This window comes from Pseudomyrmex gracilis, unplaced genomic scaffold (assembly GCF_002006095.1).
Source record: "Pseudomyrmex gracilis isolate BER0280 unplaced genomic scaffold, ASM200609v1 scaffold_9, whole genome shotgun sequence".
Classification (NCBI taxonomy): domain Eukaryota; kingdom Metazoa; phylum Arthropoda; class Insecta; order Hymenoptera; family Formicidae; genus Pseudomyrmex; species Pseudomyrmex gracilis.
Window position 1 is genome coordinate 1412578 of NW_018020593.1, and position 17508 is coordinate 1430085.

Genomic DNA, 17508 nt, shown 5'->3' on the forward strand with positions numbered 1-17508 from the left:
TTTTTGTATCTCGATCCCAGTTTTTTTGCTGACAAAATCTTTCATCCGCGTTGTGTATGTACATAATGTAAAGTTATAGTAATGTAAATTATTATCGTCTACCAAGCAGAATAATGTTTTTTTCAGAACCGAATGTTCGTTGATCTCTTTTCTTTTTTTCAAGTATTTACTTTTAGATACTTATATATATCTTGAAACATTTAATATTATCTACCAAAATTGTCATCTTGGAAATTACTCGATGCTCAAACTCGGTTTGTTGGCTGCAAGCCGCTCGAGTTATTTTCCGAATACACAATTTCAAACTGCAGTAAACTTTTGCCGCGCCGTACGCGACCCTCGGGCGAAGCACGCGTCATATATCGCCATAAAGAGCGCGCTCGGATACATATTTCCAGAGGTACTCGTATTTTATCCCAACGTGCATTACCGCTCTTTAAATATCACGGCGCAATTTTATGCCCGACAAGCGTCCTAACGATGCCCAGTTACGCCTCAATGCACGCGTTTTACAACTCGAACGCCGCGGAAACGCGCGCATGCAAATGCGAAAGAGCAGCACCGACTCCAAGATCGGTTTTACTCGTCGTTTGGACTCTTTGAAGATTTTTTCTCTTTTTTTTTTTTTTTTTTTTTTTAACCGCGTGTTTCTCTCGCAAATGTGGACATTATTTTCCAGAGACATTTGCGAGTTTTCTCTGATGCTACGTAGAATCCGGAACTAAGACTAAATTTTACTTCTCCCCTCTTGTCTTCGTTTTATCGCGATTCACCCACCTCTCGGAACTGCAATGTACCGAGAGCAATGAAAATGATTAAGCGCCACCCTGAATCCCGGCAAAGCCGCTCTAATCCGGCGCCAAAGGCAAAATCAGAGACACCGGCGGTGGTTGTAACTCGCGAGTTAACTTGCCACCGCGCGCACGAAACACGGAGGCAGCTGAAGCGCGCTCGCTTATTACGGGCGTCTCTCAGAAACAGTCAACATCTTTTTGCGAACGTCTCCAGTATCTTTCAAGAGATAAGAAAATACTGGCTGTATACGCATACATATAAGTGTTCAATAGAAATGAGAGATAGATATATAGAATTAATCAGTTTTTCTCTGACTGCATATATATGTATATAAAGATGATGTAACTTTCTTTTCAACTATGGTACGGGTTCTTCCGGACTTTTAAAGATTGTTTTTTAATTACAAGAAAAAACTTTTCTATTAAAGAAAAGAAATTTGCTGTATGAATAATGTTCGTTAAAGACTACGAGAGATGTTTAATACAGAACCATTAGGAGTTTGTAGAATATCAGATACCGTGAGGAAACTAGCTTATATAAAAGACGAAGGCCGAAGCTGGATAACATTTTCTCAAGACACTCGTACCTAGGTAAAAGTTAGTCTCCTCCGTTTTTCTAGTGTCTATGTGATAATTCGATTGCTGCGGCGCTCGCTATACGTCGTCTGTAGACGACGCAGTAGCGACAGACGGTCGCGTCGAGAGAGTTTCGGCTTCCCTCTTCAACTCCAACCCTCTCCCGACATCTCATCCTACTCGCGTTCTCGAGATGGCAGCATACCGAGGGCAATGAAAATGATTAAGCGCCGCCGTGAATCCTAGCGAAGCCGCACTAATCCGCCCGCTAAAGGCAAAACCGGAGTCAAGTTTGGTGTGCTGTAACTCGCGAGTTAACCTCCCATTACATACGGAGAAAACGCAAAACGCGAGACGCGGAACAGCCGCGCGCGTACATACGCATTGGACGCGGTGGTTCTTTCTCATTCGTCTCCATATATAAACCCGCGCTATATAACGCTATCTAATTTTCTCTACATTCGCGCGGCCGCTTCATCCTCGGCGTAGCGCTTGGATATTTTCTCTTGTTTAACGTGCCCTTTTGAGGTACTTTTCGTGCCAGAAATACAACGCACCTGGGATTCTAAACAAGACTCGCCGGGATTTGTGGAAACAATATGTAAAACCTGCAGAATGCCACTGAATTTTGTGGTAACAATATGCAAAGCTCCACACACAGGGTGCGGTGGTCCCCGAACCTCAAGATGGTCCCTCTGCGACTTTTCCAGAAACATAAAATTGTAATGTCAATTTTCCTACAGACGGTAATATTCGCGTGTAGCTTATACGTAAGGTACATTTTTCAGAACACTCGATCAAAAAGTTGTGAATGACATTTACGACACGTTATTATATATCGGGAGCGATACAAGAGAGGGTGAGGTATACAGTCGCCGAAGCCGACGTGACGGTCGCAAATAAAGCTGTCTCAGATGATTCAGGGAGGGTTTCAGGTTTGCTACTCTGAAGGAGAAAGAGAAAAAGAGAGAGAGAGAGAGAGAGAGGAGAGGTTCTTAAAAATATTAACCGGTCCGAAAAGCGCGAGTCTCTCTTTCTCTCTTTCTCTCTTTCTCATGTCGCGCCTTTTCGGTGCCACGTAACAAACTGTTTCCACGGCCCTGTTATCATCTTTCCGGCTGAGGACAGTCACGAAGAGAGTGAAGAAGAGAGAAGGACGATCGAAACGAGAGAAAGAAGAGATGGCACAAAGAGAAGACGAGAGAAAGAGAAAGAGAGAGAAAGAAACGGCAGTCCGTGAACAAGAACAGGATTAATGGGCCGTCGTATCACGCACGGTGGGCGATAAAATATCGTAGGAAGTATCCTCTGGCCGTGTAGAGTCTTGGCCATCCATGGAATTTACTCCCCCGCGCGATATCTACTATCTTAGATAATCTCCGCCATTAAAGGCCACCGTCCGGATACTGCTCCGCTCTCTATCTCGTTCGCAGCTTTACGATAAAAGCTTATGCGCCACGCCGAATTCAGCCGCTATTACAAGAATGCTCATTCTCTCTCTGCGAGAGTGGCGCTTGCGGTAAATATCGCCCGGCGGAAACAATGCAATGATATGCGCGTTACGAGTATTTATACCGTCCTGCGTGTGAGACCATCATCGTTCACTTGTTATAAAATGGTAGATATATACGTGTATATGTACATATAATATATACACGTATATATTCTTCGCCATTCTTTGATATTTTTGTGTTTCATTGCATTTCAGACGCAAGACAAAGTTGAGATGACAAAATTTTTAGCTTGCAAGTAGAGTTTTGCATTATAAAATTCTCATTTATATATGTATGCCGTGTTAAATAACACACGGTAACACTGTAATAAAAATTTTATCGCATTTAAAACACTCGTCACATCTCCTCAATATATCTTTGCTTGCTAAGTTATTCCTTAAACATTGCATTTCCGTCTGGCCATCGATGGATATCCGCAACGTTCCGAATCGGAAAATCGAAATGGTGTGTACTTGATAAATATTTGCGTACATTCGAGTGACGGCGCACGTGTGACGGGCTTGATCTCCTGTTTTCGGGACCATCTTCTATTTTGTGGAAACCGTGTATAGCGCGCGAGCCACTTCGGACGTTCTGACGTATGGCGTGTAAATACGAATATCGCGCGCGAAACAGTAATGCGGTCCGCAAGGGCCCGGCACTAACGGGAGGATAGCGCGGCGCCCCATGTCATGTTCTCCCCAGCCGCAGTGGTCTGCCAAGTGGGTTTTCGGTCGTTCTGCCAACCCGCCGGGGGTAACTCGTAACAGAGCTACCAAAGCGGGAAAATTACGACCGGGACGCCAGCTTTCGGGATGTTCTTCTTCAACATGAAGCACGCCCGCGCCTCTCAAAAGGGGCGAGATCCCTTTCCCGCTCCGCGCGCTTCCCGTTTCCGTTTATTTCTGCTTTCATACACTCCCGTTTAAACTTGAACGCCGGGGGTTCACGGTGGAAAGGGTCGGAAAATGATTCCTGTCGTCGACTACCGCTACTATACGTAATAGTTGTTTCTCTCTCCAGATATGAATTTGTAAGTTTATTAAATGCTCTTGATACAGGCAGGTAATTGCATAAAATTTCCAACGGAATAATAAAACGAAAGTATAACTGTACAATTATCTGTTATCCTAATGAATTGTTTCTATATTAATCGTTATAAATGAGCGACGTTATGTATTAAAACAATGTTATTAAATTGTTAAATGATGTTATTAATTGTTGCGTTTGTTAAACTTGACTTCCTTTTATACAATTACAATTTCTCAAGTTTCCTCGTATATATACCGCATTCGTAAATATTAATGAGACACAGTTTGATTAAATTGAAGCCATATTTAATTTGCTATTTTAATTTGTTATTAATGTCATAATGCGATGCAATGCAAACGTATACAGTTCACATCTCGCGAAGAAATGACACATTATGCATCCGGGCATACGCTACGTCTATTTCTTGAACAAGCGACTATCAGCCACGAGAATTCTCGTGGTACGTGACTCGAGTGCAAACAGAAGAAGACGGTACTGGCGCGTCGTACGACGACAATGCGGTGTTCTTGCACGGACGACGTATTACCTTCTCGGGCATTAATCGGTTCGTGATAGCGCGGCGGTGTCGGTAATATAAGCACGATATTATAAGAGACGACGACGACGACGACGACGACGACGACGAGCCGGCGGCCGATCTTCGAAACGACGTTGCGCTCCTTGTCGCGGCCTTAATTAAATTCCGACAAAGAATCGGAAGTAGGGAAAAGTTCAGCCTCGCCTCCACAACCTTCTTACTGCTCTCTTGCCCCCGTTCCTCGCTTCTTTCTGCCCGCCGATGACGGGACTCGACTTCTGGGGGAGGAGAGGTCCACGCGGGTTTTAATAACCGTCCCGGACCTCGAGCAAGAAGAAGCTGGCAAATGGCCGTGCGGCGTCGGTGGCGGCTTCCAGAGCCGCCAGGAGAGGAAGGGTGGGAAAGGATATAGGTACCAACCCGACGGAGTCAAGCATCGATCCCCCTATTCCTGTCCCGTTTCTACTCCCGGCTCTACCATTTCCTCACGCAACCACTACTGACGTATTCTCTCCCTCCCCTCTTTCCTGCTTCTCTCCATCTCTTCGATCTCCCTTATATTTCGCTCCCTCTTTCCTACGCCATCGCGTTTCGACTAGGAAAAGCTCACACGCGTCTTATGTCTCCCTTACCCACCACCACGGAGGATCTTGCCGCGTGCTCTTCTCACCTTCGCTGACTTTCATGGTAATTCTTTTTCCCCTTTTCCGCTTACCTATCTAGCCATCTATCCGCGTCTCTCCGTTTTTCGTTTCTTTCCCTATCTATCTATTCGTCTGCCGATCTATTTCCCTTCTCTTCTCGCTGATCTCTCTCCCACTCGCGGTCGCACACACTTTCACCCTCTCTTTGCCGTCTCCTTTTCTCATCTCACCTAGTCTGACTTCCTGTGCAAACGTCTCCAAGTCGGTCTATGACATTACTGCTTGCTCCCGCGTTACTTCCTCCCCAACTGATTCCACCGATCTTCTTTTTTTGTTCTCTTTCTCGTTTTCTTTCTTTCTCTTTCTCTTTTTTACTTTTCGTCTTTTATTTTCCGCTACTCTCGCCGCACGATATCCCACACCGCTAACCCCTTTGCAATCTTCGCGCGCCAGACGGTATCCTGCGTAACCGCGGCGAGTTATCGTTCAAGGAACATTTTCTTTTTTCTTTATCGACTTCTCCGGCAAATTCTCTCCAACTCTTTTAATCATTCAGATTCAGATAAACAGAAAGTAAAAATGTTTTTTCGAAAAGACTTAAGAATGCTTAGAGAAAGTGCGAGTAAAACTCTTCTTAATATAGATACTTATTATATTACGTGAACATTAGAATAATCATACAAGTAAATCTAAATTATTAAGTTTTATGTATACTTATTTTGCGCAATGATATAAAACGATTTTTCCGTTTTAACTATTCTATAAATACATCCAACAATTTGCATTATATTGCATTATAACAAAACGCCACGTTTCGTAAAATATAGTCACGCCGTAATGTAAAATTAAGTGCACGTTACAACATCATCGCAGATGCAACAGCGTTGTACGCATTTGCTACGGACCATTGGTCAGATATCGTCGAAGCCGTCTACTGTGGCATCGTGGAAAAGCGGTTCCGCGGCGTCAGGTTACACTCGGCGGTCTAGCTACTGACATTTTCCACTGCGAGCTATCATAGATAACGTATATGCGGTCGTGTATCCCATATATAGGAGATGAGAAAGAGAGAGATAGATAGAGAGAGAGAGACGCACGTAAGCAGACTTGTACCTAACGGTAACGTTATTCCCATGTGTGACGGAAGATGCATGCGACATCGCGAACAACGTGCGCTGTACACGCGAAAAATACTCGAGTGAGTGCGCGAAAAAAAAAAAAAACAATTGAAATTTCGAGACGAAACAAGAAACAATCAATCGAACGTCATACAATATCCGGGTAGTCAATTGAACCGTGTTTTTTTGATTCGCAACAGAATTTCAGAGCGTTAAATTAATCTCTATAAAGGAAATCAATATACGAGAAGATACGGTCTCTCTGGTAATTGTAGCTTTTCAACTAACAAACGCACAGATCGGTCACAGAACATTTGAGAATTGAAGAAATTACGTGTATGTATAATAAACATAATTGTCGATAATGCGGGAGGAAATAACTTTATGTGGAACGGAAATGTACACGCATAATATTGTGAGAGTGTTGTGGGAATACAATAATAAATACGCTTTTCGTAGCAATAAGCTCCTATTGGTTGAAATTTACTATATTTCTCTCTCTCTATATTTGTGAAGACATACCAGCTTCATGGAGGGAAAGCGGCTCGGTAATATCAGATTACTCGCGGTCGTCTCTGATGCTTCCACGTTTCTGCTATTGCCGCAACGATAGTAATGGCGGATACAGTCTATAACACGGCCGTACCAGGGCGCGTACGTGGGTGACGTTATTCCGCAACACAAATGGATATGCGTTCCATCGACATTGATGCTCAACAACCAGACAGCCCCGCGACTAGCGTTATATTGTATGACAAGCGCACAAGGCGCATCTAAATGCATACGCGAGTGTTTTCAAAGTATTATTGTTATAAGTATTATTGTTATCCTGTTAAAACGAATGAACACGCTGCCGCCACTGCCGAGTTCAATAGCAACATGCTAAGTCGCCAATTAGATGGAATTCTGCGAAGCTTGTTGCGATTATACGAAAATACGCATTGTAACCGTCTTCTGTATATATAGATAGATGTGTCTTTCTTGTATTTCTTGTGTATTTCTCTCAGCAGAAATTCTTAGAGAGAGGCGACTTAGCTCTCTCTTTCTCTCTCTCGAATAAGAGCAGCCGAGTGAAGAAGATTGCAAGGGTGAATTGGATTGAAGTTAAAAACTCGCGATCCAAGTAAATTATAGCCGGGGGGCGCAAGAGTAATTGTTTCGTGGCGTCCAAGAGAATTAGTAGACCAAATAGAAGCGAGCGGAAGTAAATCAGTGTTCTTCACTTAAAATCCGATTGCGTCCGGCCCGTTACAATGCGATTTATCAGGTCCGAATAAACCCGAGGCAAAAGCCTCGCATTATGTTTAGAGAAATCGCGAGAATTAATAGAGACGTCGCGAAAAAGTCCCGTTTGCCGAGTTACGCGCCGCAGATTATCCCAGCGCGACTTTTATTTTCATCCCCGCAACAAAGCCACATAATCCTCTTTTCTCCGGCAGCGGTGTATGCGCGCAGGCGGTAATAAATACACATATTCATATATCTGAAACATACGTTTCACTTCTGTGTGCAACTCTTTCCGCTTTCCTCTCATTGCGGGGCTCTAAACCTGATAATCTAAAAGTACTGCAAATTGACCGTGAGAGCCGCGGCCACTCATCGAGTTTAGCGGAGAGCCTCCGAAACACCGGGAAGGGTTTGGTGAAGCGAATCGACCGAAATGCGATCGCATCATCGTGGAAATGAAACCGCGGAATCTTCGGCCGCGGCAAATTTCGCAAATTCGCGGGCTCGAATTTCTATATTAATAGCTTTAACACAGAACCGCGCTCCGAGAGAGCGCGATGGTGCGTTGGTGTTGCCGCTGCGGGGTATAGATAGATAGAGAGAGAGAGAGAGAGAGAGAGAGAGAGAGAGAGAGAAGAGAGAAGAGAGAATATACCGACGCGAAGTGGTCTCGTGTTCAAACCCCCCGGGGTGGAATATGCGTCGATGACCGTATACGAGCCAACGGTTTTGTCATTCTAATAGGGAGGGCAATGCATCAATTATAGAAACACAGCGCAGCTCGACCTGGCATTACACGGCCGCCCGAATAACGCGCGCGGCCCGATTGCGCGGCCGATTATGCGAACAATAAATTGGCAGTCGGATGCACCACGCACGAGGACATTCCGACGTTTCCAACGTTGCTCGCTCGTCGAACGCTCTCCTTTGTATCCCGATCGCAATAAGGATAATAGGGAAATTCTTGCTGCAAGCATCAACACTAATTTATCTCTTTCTCTCTCTCTCTCCCTCTCTCTCTCTCTCTCTCTCTCTTTCTCTCTGCTCTGTGTAACTCCGTTTAATTCTCATCTCGGAAATTATATCAGTGTGCAACTAGAACCATTTCGCATCACAGGAGAAATTTACATTTTTTAATATCGTAATTATTAACGAAGTTTCACAAGTCCATTATACCATTAAGCGGATCTTTCTCTTGCGTCTTTCTCCTACGTTGTTCTTGAGAAGAGAGATACGCGTAATAATAATAAGTCGCAATTGCGCACAATTAAATAACTTCTTTTTCCCGTCTATCGAGAGATATAAGAAAATTGTCCGCATAGTTCTAAGAACTCATTTCGGCCGTTTGACCATTAAATCGCTTACTTTCAAACGAAGGCAGTGCGGATGCTTGAATCCTCCTGATGCAGAGCAAGAATTTCCTCTCTCTCTCTCTCTCTCTCTCTCTCCCTCTCTCCCTCTCTCTCTCTCTCTTTCTCTCTCTCTCTCTGACTTCCGTTTTAACTCGCGCAATACCTCGAACGCACGAAAATTCGATTTCGTCTTCCTGCCGGCCTCTGGCAACCGGGAAGGCAAATTCTTCGACGATGTGCGAGGAAGGTTCCATGGAAAGACGCGGACGCTACGGGTTTCCTGTCTCCCTTGTCTGGCAACGTCGTGCTATTAATCGTATTAGGCGACTGACGCGGTCCGCCTGAGTGGTAGATGCCCTTGCCTTCCTTCACAAAGGCATCACACGCCGAGTATCTTTAACCGTGTGCCACGATACGGCTAGTGGATGCGCATTCTGGATACATACGTGTGTATATATATATATGTATCATTCCGAAAACGCCTCGAGTACTTGCTGCCTCACTCGATTAAATCTTTTAATAATCTCCGCTGCATATCTTCACATGTGCGGAGATATACCGACTCGTGCATAATAAAGATATATATACATATATATATATATATATATATATTTATGTATATTTTAGAATTTTTTAAATTTTATTAAGAGTAAAGAGAGAAATTTGACGTATTATATTGCTAAGATGTCTTGTGTCGCAAAGTGGAGAGCCATGTTAATTGTCGCTGATGCTTGTTGTTTATGCGGCGGAAAATATCGTTTTTGCGACGTTACAATTGCTCGGCACTATTTTAGCGCTACCTTATAGCCGAGCGTAATAAACATGAAAAAACGAAGTCTGAAAACCTGCGCTTTTACGAATGCACGCTTGCATGCGCATTAATTTTACAGCTTTAATGAAAAAACGCGCCAACGGCGCGTGTGCATCGCGCGGATGTTAACTGGAGCGTTGATATCCGATGCGTCGAGCGCAAATCGAGGTCAGCCGTTTATCTTTCCCCGATGTTTTCACTGTCCCTTTCGCACGCACCTTCTAACACACGCACTTGCTCTAGCAACGCGTTTTCTTTGAAGCAACGACACGAGAGAAAGAAAACGTAGTCCACGTGTGCGGTATAATTCAACGAGGCAACGAACCCTATGCATAACGTACGCTACATCGTGTCGACGTCACGGCCGTCTCTCCCTTGCCACAACCTTCCTCGTCTTTTCGTCGACTTACCTACTACCGCTTTCTCCTCATTCGCATAACTGCGGAAGAGAGATGCCGTCATTTCTATAGACATTCATTATTCACCGCTCGCTCAACGTGCTTCACGGTATACCCTTTCTCTCTGCACTGTTCTTCTCTTCCTTTCTATGTCAATGCTATATGTACTTGTCTCTGTTTTAGTTCCGCCAGTTTCTCCATTTCTCACCCATTCTTTTTGCCCGGCCCTTAAAATCGGCAATGCCGATAATCCGTCGTGCTTTTAAACGAGCATCTCGTTCGCATCTCTACAAGCAGTGGACTTTATCGAAGGATTTCTGATCGCGAGGGGAAACAGCCGAGAAGAAAAGAGACGAGCGAGTGTGTCGACAAGCTCGGGCGAAAGAACAAGAGAGCGGGCACACAAGAGCTAGGCGGAATATTTTATGAGGATAGAAGAACGACGGAAAACATTCGCACAGCGCGGTAATCCATCGGCGTCAGTAATATTTTGCACAATTCATGCGAACCTTGCTAAACGCTTTTTGATGGCTCGATTTAATTACAATACGTTTCGATTTTCGACTACGCGCGAGCAGATGCGCGCCATTCATGGATACCGATTAAATTGCATTGCTCCATTTGTTGTGTGACATTATTTCTATGGACGTTATTTCTGCGCGCCCCCGTGTGTGCGCATGTCATTACGTTTAAAAATGTACGAACTACCGTATGACATTCGGCCAATTTTTAATATCTTCATTCATTACGGAATTTGCACTTTGTCGTTCTGTGTTAATTCGCGCCTCGCGGTTCGTTGCTATCCCAGGCAATTATTTTGATGCACATAGCGTGATTTAAGAGAAGAGAGAGAGAAAGGGAGACAAATAAGTCGTACAAATTCTCGTAGTCGAGTATAATTTCAGTTCTGAATAATACTACTTCACAATCCAAACCGATCAGTTAACACACGCATCGATATCGGAATTAATTTTCGACAGCGGAAGATAATATACACAACATACACTGGAATGTAAGCTGTTATGAAGAGTGAGAGAGAGAGAGATATCTAACGGGGTATATATCGAGTTAAAAATATCAAGTATTTATACGTAACGGTTTGAAACAGGTTTCAAACACAGACGTGCTGGTACAAATCAATTGATTAACCGCTATTGCTATTACACATACGCAGTACTACAATCTCGACATGTCGAGATATATATGTATGTATACATATATACATATACATATATATATATATATTTTCCCGGGTTATAGCACGACCGCGCTCTCTGAGTACACATCAAAATATCGTAATATCACATCCGTCGAAAACAGTTGGAAACACGAAAAATGTTTGTATCTGTAATATTGGTAATGATGTGAACGCGTATCGCGACGACAATATTTATGCGAGTCATACGTCGAAATATAAATAAACGTGCAGTAAAAGTACGTAAAAAGTTAAACATTGAGCGATGTTATTGACAATAAAAAAATGTTTTGTAAGCTTCCAATATTTATCAGAACAGACTGCGTCCGGTAGTATTTATGCCATCTGTATATTTTTCGAGTAACGCTTGTGAAAACGCTTTACGTTTTTTTGTTTTTCTTTTTTTTTTGTTTTTTTTTTTTTTTTGTTTTTTTTTATAAAACTCGATTGCTGCCTGCAGAAAAAACTTTCGCGTGTGAGTTTGAGATCGCCGTGACATGTTCGATTCCCTTTTCCCTCGAATGAGAAACTTTCCCAATCGTTCGTCCTGTGTCTTTTCTTTACCCGCGCTCTTTGGCTTCTTATTTTCTCATATCTCTCCGTTTCCAAACCGTAAAAGAGATTCAATAGGAACCCGTACATCTCGCAGCTAAATCATCTATAGATCCATAATTGTTTGTCAATATTTTTCTATCAAAATAACAGACAGAAGGAACTTTTTGTCCAAGATGGAAAAGAACTTGTACTTTCTACCAGAGTTTGTTTCTATATATATATATTTTTACGTATTGCGCTAGTAAATATTCTTTGGTAAATACTGTATATTGTTTCTCCGTGTGAAAGTTTCGATATCTTTCGAAAATTTTGTAATTTTAGGAACGTTCCAGAAACACAACGCACGTACGTAATAATTTATGTAAAAATGTAAAAAATACTTTATGATGAAAAAAAATTGTTTATACACCGTAGTTATTTATGAAAAAATAAGTGGATTTAAATATGTAAATGTGTGTAACGTGTAACGAGAACATAGCTGTATTGCTAATTTAATTTTCGCGTACACGAAAAATTTGGATATTATTTTTAACATTTTACATGTAATACTCAATCGCGCGTGATAAAATATAAATAAACAAAAAACGTTAATGTTCGACAATCTTTTGAAATAAATCGGCTAGAAAAATGTTACTTCTTTACAAAGAACGAAACACCGAGGAAATGAAAATATTAAACACTTGTGAGAGAATGTCACAACGGTACTGATACGTAAGAAATGCAAAAAAGGCGTGAAACAAGAAAGGTTTCTTTAACCTGCTACATATATCATACGGTATCGACAGATTTCTGTTTTCAGAGAGTTTTATTATGACTCAAGTTCTATACTATTATTTCGTACGGCGAATCGTCACACATCAGGTCTAAAATATAATTTCAAAAAAATGTGTTAAAATGTCGCGTACAATAAATTCGAACGAAAACTTTCGTATGCGATTACGATTGAAGCAATGGCGCTACGAGATAGAGATCGCGTCATGCACATTCGGGATCTATTTATTTCGTTGGCAATTTTTCTGACGGCGCGATCGACGTGACGTCGTCTCGAGAAGGCGAACGAAAGTAGAAGCCGGTGTTATTGCTGGAACATGCCGCGCCGGTATTTAGAATACATAAGCAAACGGTATGTTTGCATATACGGCGGGTTATGTACACCCCCCGGGTTCAGTAACCCTTATGCCGACGTGCTCGACGAGGCTGAGCCCGGCTGAGCACTCAACTCGGCGCGTCTCGCGCGGAAACATCTACAACTGTATACCGAGTTAGGTCTATCACTCGAGGAATTGCCGTGTATATACAACCGCTTGTTGTGCGAACTACATAATGTTAATGATGTGTTGTACGAACGCACAAACACACACACTCACCAATTGTAATCTTGTCCGGAAACGCGGCGGGTACCAAGATCAAAAGGACGGTTAAGGCCATGGTCATCATTGTGGCAGTTGATACTGGTTTGTTGATTCCACCAGCACCGGCGTTTTTCGCGTGCCCCTCGGTCTCTCCGGGTACGTGCGACGACGTGATGGCACCGAGAGGGAACGCGGTGGCGCGACGACGCCGTCGCGACAAGGGTGGTCCACCCCTCACGTGAACAAGCGGGAGCATCTTCCGAGCTCCGTGGTCTGACACAAACTGCCGTACTCCACTCGGCGTGAACTCGGTCTCGCCTGAACCGCCCCAGCATCCCTCTGTTCTCCGTCTCGCTTGCACGCTCCCTCTTTCTCTCTTCCCCTTCTCTCTCCTTCTCTCACTCTCGCTCCTTTTTCCCTGCTCCTCACTTCACCTACCCACTGTCTTGCTCCTTTCTCTTTCCCGCTCGCGAGTTCCCTTAACCAGCAGCCACCCTTCGTCCTCCTTTTGCGAAAGAGGATTGCAGCGCTCTCGCTCTCGATTCCAACCCCTCTCCTGAATCACCCGCGCTCTCCGTCGCGACTTCCGCCACCACTGACGCGAGCATCCACTCTCACCTCCTCTCTCTCTCTCTCTTTTTGGCGTCCCGACGTCCCATCCTTCTTCCCGCTGTATGCGCTCTATCCTCTTTTCCTCTGTCGCGCCCTCGTGCACGACGGTAGTTCGGGGTGGAAGCGTACGTTTAACGCGCATGTTACGATAGTCGCGGTGCGCGTGTTCGTCTCGGAAATATTCCGCGCACCTGCTGACTGGCGCCGCGTCGCGCTACCGATACCGCCACCGATACGCGTTGCGACGCACGCGTCCGTGTATCCCGTCGATAGACCGGAATTAAAACGGTTCGCGAGTTTATTTCCGCTCGCGGATTTGTTAACAGCTGGTCGTGCCGACTTGGTTGCATTTTGTGTGACAATTCATACGCACGCGCCGAAACGCGCATTATCGAGACTTAGCAAGTTGTTGATGGTAGATCAATTTCTTTCAAATTAGCACTATTTAAAGATTTTTTATTTTTTTTAATGTAAATCTGATTAGACACACTTTCTATTTATATAGCTAAATGCTTTATATGAAGTTTATGTTACGTGTCCAAAGAATAAACAAACTTTTTTTCAATGTGTTTTTTGACAAAAGATAGATTTTTTTAAAAGTCGATTCTATCTGTTTGTTTCGAATTTTCGGGATTTTTGCAATGTATGAAAGCTATATAAAAAAAAAAAAAAAGAATTATTTTTTACATTTCTCGGTATTCCGAGTATGATTGACAATTCTGACAGAATAAATTTTGAAAAGAATTACATTGTCTTTCAAATATTATGTTGAAATGTTTTGATAAACAAAGATCTATTTTCTCTTTTCTCGCAAAAATGAACGAATTCTTAAATATGTACGCTCTAATTCACTGTCTCGCTGTCCATTTACCGCGCATTAGACGGAGAGCCGGAGTTACATCATAATGTTTTTATAGCCTCTACACGACACAATACAACAAGAGAGCGGCGCAATGCCGCTTTAGTCCTGATGGCAAGAGTATCCGATATTACATGCACGCGTAACGTTCTCTTTGCCAGGAAATTCATAAGAATAAGGTATAACTTACCGGAAAGCGCCGCTCCGCGCGTCGCAAACAGTCTCCGTCTAATATATGCGCGACGCGTCTTCGCTCGTTTCTCGGATAACTTTCTTCGTCGAGGTTTTAAGCGGTCGGACGGTCAACTTTATACGTCCACGCTGGCGAATTATGGAAATCCTTCCTGAAAAAGTTCAAAGTGCGGTGAAACCATGCTAACGTGTCAAAAGGTGTAAGTCGTTGTCAGAGTTTGTCACAAGTTTTGACAAAAGCATTAATGTTTATTCTGATGCTATCACGTTATATATATATAATATCTTTATATATATTTAACGTAAAATAGCAAAAACTACGTAAAAAATAAAGCAAAAAATATTTATCTCATCGTTTTCAACGCGCTGTATTGGCGCGACTGTATCGTTATATCCTTTTCTCAGAAAGTGCGTTTCACAATTTTATTTTACCTTTTTTTTCGAAGATGTTAATCGTACTTTGGCTTTTCTATGCTGTTTGGAAACACCAAGCACAAAATAAAACACCGCGAATGTTGTTGCGCGCCAGCGTAAAACAAAACTATCGTAGAGAAAACACGTAGAATTGTAAAACACACAAAGCTGCAGCAGAACCGACGCGAAAAGCGCGCGAAGTGCGTCGCGCGTTCGAGAGCGAGTAAGAGTTCGCAAGATATCGATATGTACAATCGATGCGATGCGCCGTCGAATTCTTGATCGATGAGCAATGATCGATTACATCGGCTTGCACTTTCAGTACTACAAATCTATGTAAACGCTCCTGTAATGCAAATAATTAATACATATTTTTTAAATATATATATATAATAGGCTTAATTTTAATTTGATTATTTTGATTTGACAATGAGTTCAGAGCTGTATTTTATGTAGAGAGTTTTCGTATCTGCCGTTTTCGAGCGCTAATATATCCAGTAATGTATGGTGGAACTACGAAGCCGTATTCTTGATCACTCTCAGTCGGTTACATTTGGTTCTGGTCCGTGCTCTATCTGTACTTTTAATCTGTACCGCTTGCTGATTCGATATCGAGAATTGCAATATATACCGCGCTCCGATACACTCGACACTGTGAGAACGGGCAGCAAAAGTTTTAAATAATAAAATTGTTTTTACTTGTGTCCGAGAGATATAAAACTCGTTTTACTTGTTAATATATATTTTTACACTTTTTTCGAGAACGCGCGGTACAACTTTACGTACGTGTTTTCTTGTCGATCTTCTCGATTCGGGAGTAAAATGAACGTTTAACCAAAAAGTAAGGTTAATTATGAAACATTTGATTGAAACTAGCCAAAGAGATTAGTTTCACTCGTTTTCGATTAACTTAAATAAAGTGTCAACTGTGATTAGTCAGTTCAACAGAATAATTATACATATGAAAGTAAAAATTGCAGCATAGGAACTATAACAAAGTATAACAGCATGGATCCAGCGTTATTCAGGGAACGTGAGCTCTTTAAGAAACGAGCTCTGAACACACCAGTGTGAGTATTTATTGCAGTATTTATTGTATTCATTTATTCAAGACAGTACATAAGTATTGTATGCAATAAATATAAATATATATTACAGAATTGAAAGCAAGAAACAAGAGAAGGATATCAAGAAAGATGAACCATCAAAGAAAAATGAACAACCAAAGAAGAAACCTAAACCATCTTCTTTGATATCAACAGGACCAAAGTTGGACATGGTTAATTATAAACCCATGGCTGGTACCCAATATAAGTTTGGTGTATTGGCCAAGATAGTGAAGCATATGAAAGCAAGGCATCAAGAAGGAGATGACCATCCATTAACATTAGATGAAATTTTAGATGAAACAAATCAATTGGATGTGGGATCAAAAGTAAGCAACAGCTACTTTTGTACGTTTAATAATAGTTACAGCTATTGCGTATTTCTTTTATTTTAAATTTATATCGATAGTTATTTCTTATTTTGTTAATTATAGGTCAAACAATGGCTACAGACCGAAGCACTAGTAAAAAATCCTAAAATTGAAATAACATCTGATAATAGATTTGCTTTTAAACCAATGTATAAAATAAAAGATAAGAAATCTCTGCTGAGGCTTTTGAAACAGCATGACTTGAAGGGTCTTGGTGGTATATTGTTGGAAGATGTACAAGAGAGTTTGCCCCATTGTGATAAACATTTAAAAGTAAAAATAACCTAAATATATATTTCTTTGATAGCAGTTACTGGTTTCTTCGAAAAATTCTAATATTATTTATTTCAGAGTTTACAAAACGAAATATTATTTATTATGCGACCAATTGATAAGAAAAAGATTCTCTTTTATAATGACAAGACAGCACAGTTTCCTGTAGATGAGGAATTTCAAAAATTGTGGAGAGGAGTTGCAGTGGACGCTATGGATGATCAGAAAATAGATGAATATCTTGAAAAACAAGGAATCAGGTCAATGCAAGACCATGGACTCAAGAAGCCAGCGCCGATTAAACGAAAGAAGCCTGTTAATAGAAGAAAACAGTTTAAAAAGCCAAGAGATAATGAGCATTTGGCAGACGTTTTGGAAACATACGATGATTAAAATGAATGAGAATGTCATATGGTCTGCCATACTTCAAGCTCTTTATGTGGTATACTATTAAAAACTTGTAAACTATTAATGTTACCGAAGTTTAGAGATTTATACACATATTCTTTTGCCACAAATAGAGAAAATTTGTAATACATTTGTACGTGTACAGAAATACCTCATTGATATTTGTCTTTTTTTTTTTTTTTTTTTTT

At 41.9% G+C, this 17508-nt stretch overlaps 2 protein-coding genes across 14 annotated transcripts in view; one reads left to right on the forward strand and one right to left on the reverse strand.

The window, feature by feature from the left end:
• LOC109861901 (glutamate receptor 1) overlaps positions 1–13269 on the reverse strand; it is a 194397-nt gene extending 181128 nt beyond the window's left edge. For all 12 annotated transcript variants that reach the window (XR_002251061.1, XM_020441749.1, XM_020441787.1 and 9 more), the window contains exon 1: positions 13101–13269. Coding sequence is in view for 11 of the 12 variants with exons in the window: in XM_020441749.1 (XP_020297338.1) it covers positions 13101–13170 (70 nt within the window). In the remaining variant the exon portion in view is untranslated. The remainder of the gene's footprint in view (positions 1–13100) is intronic.
• A 2529-nt stretch (positions 13270–15798) lies between these two features.
• LOC109861701 (transcription initiation factor IIE subunit beta) lies at positions 15799–17450 on the forward strand. 2 transcript variants are annotated; one of them, XM_020441463.1, is made up of 5 exons: positions 15799–16003; positions 16143–16232; positions 16321–16597; positions 16703–16912; positions 16991–17450. In XM_020441463.1, the coding sequence occupies exons 2-5, from the start codon at positions 16171–16173 to the stop codon at positions 17303–17305; spliced, it is 864 nt and encodes a 287-aa protein (XP_020297052.1). In that variant the 5' UTR covers positions 15799–16003; positions 16143–16170; the 3' UTR covers positions 17306–17450. The 2 variants fall into 2 exon arrangements, with proteins under 2 accessions (XP_020297052.1, XP_020297048.1); XM_020441459.1 differs by having other exon boundaries at positions 15799–16232.
• Positions 17451–17508: the final 58 nt, after the last annotated feature.

What these genes read in the sequence shown, in the direction of transcription:
- LOC109861701 (XM_020441459.1), top strand. Translation starts at nt 16,171, where the DNA reads ATGGATCCAGCGTTATTCAGGGAACGTGAGCTCTTTAAGAAACGAGCT. An exon ending in CGAGCTCTGAACACACCAGT is followed by an intron (nt 16,233 to 16,320) that starts GTGAGTATTTAT and finishes TATATATTACAG; the next exon opens with AATTGAAAGCAAGAAACAAG. An exon ending in ATTGTGATAAACATTTAAAA is followed by an intron (nt 16,913 to 16,990) that starts GTAAAAATAACC and finishes TATTTATTTCAG; the next exon opens with AGTTTACAAAACGAAATATT.